The following is a 4,399-nucleotide window of genomic DNA, read 5'->3' on the forward strand; positions in this document are numbered from 1 at the left end:
CGGGAGGCAGCCCACCTGCCCTGGAGGGAGCCACGGAGCTTGTCCAGCCTGACCTCCTCCTCGGGGCCGGCACCCAGGCGTGAGGACCACAGAGTGCTGCCCGTCCCTCCCGGGAGGCCTGGCAGAGGGGCAACCCTTCTTCTCAAGACACCATCCCCCGGCCCGACCTGAGCCAACAAACTGAGCCCGGATGATGCCCTGGGCCAGAAAGGAGGGAAGAGTCTCCCTCCCCCTCAGACCCATCGAGGAACCTGGGGTGGTTGGCAGAGTGTGCGATGGTCCGGGCAGGGGCATGAACTCAGGCAAAGGAGGCGGCGGAGAAGAAATACGTTTCCTGTGCATCCGGAAGAACCCATGGGGGGGTCTCCCTGCTGTGCCGCTGCAGCGTGAAGCTCACCGTCAGGCTTCCCGACAGGAAGGGGCGTGTCCCTGAGGCGGGTCTCAGGCTTCTCCCGTGTGGACTCTCTGGGGCCAAACAAGGTTCACACCTTTAAAGAATCTCTGGGTTCCGCCGTCGTGTTAAACTGACAACAGAGCAGCGGCTGACAAGGCGCCCGAAGTCACTGCGCACCCTAAGGTCATCGGGTGTGAAGTTTCCTGTGCTGGATGATGTGGGAGCTCTGGCTGAAGGATTTCCCACACTCCCCGCACTCGTAAGGCCGTTCTCCCGTGTGAACTCTCTGGTGCTGGATGAGGTTGGACTTTTGGCTGAAGGATTTCTCACACTCGTCGCACTTGTAAGGCCTGGCTCCGGTGTGGATCCTCCGGTGCTGGTTGAGCGTGGAGCTGTGGCTGAAAGATCGCCCACAGTCCCCGCACTCATAAGGCCGCTCCCCAGTGTGGATCCGCAGGTGCTGCACGAGCTTGCACTTGTAGCTGAAGGACTTCCCGCACTCGCTGCACTTGTACGGCCGCGCCCCGTTGTGGATCTTCTGGTGCTGGACCAGGTTGGAGCTCTGGCTGAAGGAGCTCCCGCACTCGCCACACTTGTACGGCCGGGCGCCCGTGTGCACGCGCTGGTGCTTGATGAGCGTGGAGCTGTAGCTGAAGGCCTTCCTACACTCCCCGCACTCGTACGGCTTCACCCGGTTGTGGATCTGCAGGTGCTGCACCAGCCGGAGCTTGTAGGTGAAGGCCTTCCCGCACTCGCTGCACTTGTAGGGCCGGGCCCCGGTGTGGAGCCTGTGGTGCTGGATGAGGTAGTAGCTTTGGCTGAAGGAGCGCCCGCACTCGTTGCACTCGTAGGACCTCACGGCCGAGCCAGGGGCCTGGCCGCCGGGGACCGCGGAGCTTTGCTGAAAGGGCTTCTCGCCGTCCTCACATTCATGGTGACTCTGAGGGGGAGGCTGCTGGTGCTGAAGGGGTTTGTACTCGTAGCCGAGTGGCTGCCCGTCGTCAGTGCCAGGGTAATGGCTCCCCCCGCGGTGCCAGGCCTCCCCAGCCCCGCACTGGAAGCTGCCGGGGGGCGGTGCCCCTCTGAGGGAGGCCTGGTGCTGCAGGAGACCCACCATGGCCAGGAAGTCCTCCCTGACGGCCCCACAGAAGGCGAAGGGCTTCCCCGACGTGTGGAACCTGCAGCTCGTCACACACGAGGCTGTGTCCACGGCGTCCACGGCGCTCCAGGGCGGCTTCCCGCGCAGGCCGGCCACGAGCCAGGGCTGCCTTCCGCAGGCCTCGCAGGCGCCCGGGAGCTCGGTCAGGCACAGCACGCCTCCCCCGACCAGGACACACTTCTCACAGGGCTGAGCGTCCTGAGTGGCTGGGTATGGGCTTGGCGTCGGGCCCGGGGATGTCCGGGCCACAGTCACACCCTGCACAGACGGCTCCTCCTCGTCCTCCTCCTCCTGCTCCTGCTCCTGCTCCTCCTCCTCTGCCGCCGCCTCCGCCTCCGCCTCGGCTCGGTACCAGCAACCTGGGGGCACAGAGAGGCTGCTGAGTGCACGCTGACCGCAGACGTGCGTGAGGGTCGCCCAAGAACTGAATGCAGTGGACAGTTTTCAGGTTGGTGAATGGGGCTGCTTTGTACCAAGGACTGGAGCTCGAAAAGCCCCAAGAATTAAGGGGGTCACCAAGTGACTCCTCTTCCTATGGCCTTCAGAGAGGAAGGGAGAGGGGGAGAGAGAAACATCCATGATGAGAGAGAACCAGTCAGCTGCCTCCCGTACGGCCCACACTGGAGACTGAGTCTGCCAACTGGGCACCCGCCCCGACCAGGAACCGAACTGTGACCTCCTGGTTCATGGGTCGATGTTCAACTGCTGCGCCAGCCAGAGGTGGTCTGAAAGGTGTGTGCGACCCTCGCAACATTACAGGTGAGAGGACAACAGGCCACAGAGGATCAGAGTCTGGGCAGAAAGAGGCCGAGAGAAATGTCCAGCAGGGGGATGGGCAGGCAGGCACGCGGTGGGGCCTGGGCACGCCCCCGCAATGCCCGCTGCTGCCATTCACCGTCACGCCCATCACGGGGCACCCAGGACGCTGCTCCCTGAACCCCAGGTGAATGGGGGTGGGGGGGCAAGGGGACAGAGCCCTCAGGCAGGAAGTGAGGAGCCAGCACTGAACGTAACAGACGGGAAACAACTAAATGCTGCACAGACGGGCAGGGGTTCTGTGAGAACGACCCTGGGACACAGCAGTGACGACCCGGACGGGCACAGACGGGGTCACGGGGAGAACGGCCTGGGAGTGATCCAGCCGGGGGGCCAGACAGAGAGGCAGGCCAGCTGAGGAGCACGTCTGGGCTGCAGGTCTGCAGTGAGTCTGCCGGGGCAGGGAGCTGGGGAAAGGTCTCGACACAAGCAGAGTAGTGCACCCTGGGGAGAGCAAGCCCGGTGGGGTCTCCCAGAGAACACGGGGTCAAGTGCCGCCAACACCAATGCAGCAACATGAACGCCGACTGCAACTGAGAAGGTGGAGCCCAGCTGGTGACCGAGCGTCAACCTGTGAACCAGGAGGTCAGGGTTTGATCCCCGGTCGGGGCACAGGCCCGGGAGGCGGGCTCCATCCCCAGTGGGGGGTGTGCTGGAGGCAGCCGATCCGTGATTCTCTCTCACCATTATGTCTCTCTTTCTCTCTCTTCCGCTCTGAAATCAGTAACAATATTTTTTAAAAGAGAAGATGAGTCTCACCCGTCACTGGGTGGGTGTGGGGACTCACCCAGCGAGGTCACCAGGGCAAAGTTCTCCAGCATCACGTCGTGGTAGAGGCATCGCTGCGTCTCGTCCAGGAGCCCCCACTCCTCCCAGGAGAAGTACAGGACCACGTCCTCAAAGCTCACGCGGCCCTGCCACGAGGTAGAGGTGAAGCTGCAAACCCCCTGCAGGCCCGGCAGCCCCTCTCCCCTCACACCTGCCCGACACCCGCTCAGAGGAATGCCAGGCCTCTCCCCAGGGGGCCCCCGTGCGCTCACCAGCACCCCAGCCAGGCGGCTCCCCAATACCCTCCTAGTGGGCCTCCACGCTACACCCCACGTGCCTGCAACCTTCACTTACGTCCCTAGTGCCTAGGACCGGGGGCCACTGCCTCACACACTCTCCACCTGCTCTTCTCTGACATGTCACCCCTCACATGGCTCAGCCCGGCTGGCGAGGCTCGGGGCTGAGTGTCCACCTGGGAGCCAGGCCAGGGCACAGTCCCAGGCTGCAGGCTGGATCCCTGTGTGGGGCCTACAGATCAGGGACTCTCTCTCGTCACTGATGCTCCTCTCTCTCCCTCTTCCTTCCGCTCTGAAGTCAGTAACGTACTGGGCACAACAGGACCTCGTACTGTAACAGACCACATGGCCCCTCACGCCCCCTGTGAAGGCCGTCCGCCTGGGGTCTCGCTTCCGTCTCAGGCGCCTCCAACATACCCAGGGTCCCCTCCTCCCGCAGTCAGACCTTCCCTTCTCTCATCCACCGGCCACGCCGATCCACTCTGTGCTGCGCCCACTGTAGGGTCCGAGCTGCCCAAGAGCCGCAGCCCTTGTCCTGACACCTGCCCCCCTCCTGCCGGGTGACTGTGCTGGGGCTAACGCAGCCCCCGTCACCCTGTGTCAGAGCCCAAGTCCAAGGACCCTGTGGCCAACGACAGTCACGCCCTGGGGTGTGGGGATGAAGGACTTTAGCCCGCACTCAGGGGACGTGGCTCAGCCCTCACCTCACAGATGAGCTCATCTGACAGCCTGGCTGACACACCGGCTCCGTGGACCCCCACAGAGCTCCGGACTAAGGAATGACCTCTAGGTCACCTGCTCCCACCACCCCGGCCTCTCCGCCTTCTGTCCACTCCTCCCCGGAAGCCTGGCACCTGGGACGTTCCTCCTCCCGCCCTCATCGGTGATTGACAGGCCGTCCCTCCAGCCGGGGCCCAGAAAGAGGCCCAGCCGGGCACTGACCTCTTCTTCCCAGCCTGTCGCTCA

General features: G+C 63.9%; 1 protein-coding gene across 1 annotated transcript; it reads right to left on the minus strand.

Moving 5' to 3' along the window:
- Window positions 1-6: 6 nt before the first annotated feature.
- LOC102763995 (zinc finger protein 154) lies at window positions 7-3,780 on the minus strand. Its single transcript, XM_015568237.1, has 4 exons — window positions 3,744-3,780; window positions 3,157-3,486; window positions 2,001-2,092; window positions 7-1,844 (listed from the first exon to the last, which is right to left on the minus strand). Exons 1-4 carry the CDS (start codon window positions 3,778-3,780, stop codon window positions 579-581), a joined length of 1,725 nt encoding a protein of 574 aa, XP_015423723.1. The 3' UTR covers window positions 7-578.
- Between the last annotated feature and the right edge of the window lie 619 nt (window positions 3,781-4,399).

This window comes from Myotis davidii, unplaced genomic scaffold, assembly GCF_000327345.1.
Source record: "Myotis davidii unplaced genomic scaffold, ASM32734v1 scaffold1205, whole genome shotgun sequence".
Classification (NCBI taxonomy): Eukaryota; Metazoa; Chordata; class Mammalia; order Chiroptera; family Vespertilionidae; genus Myotis; species Myotis davidii.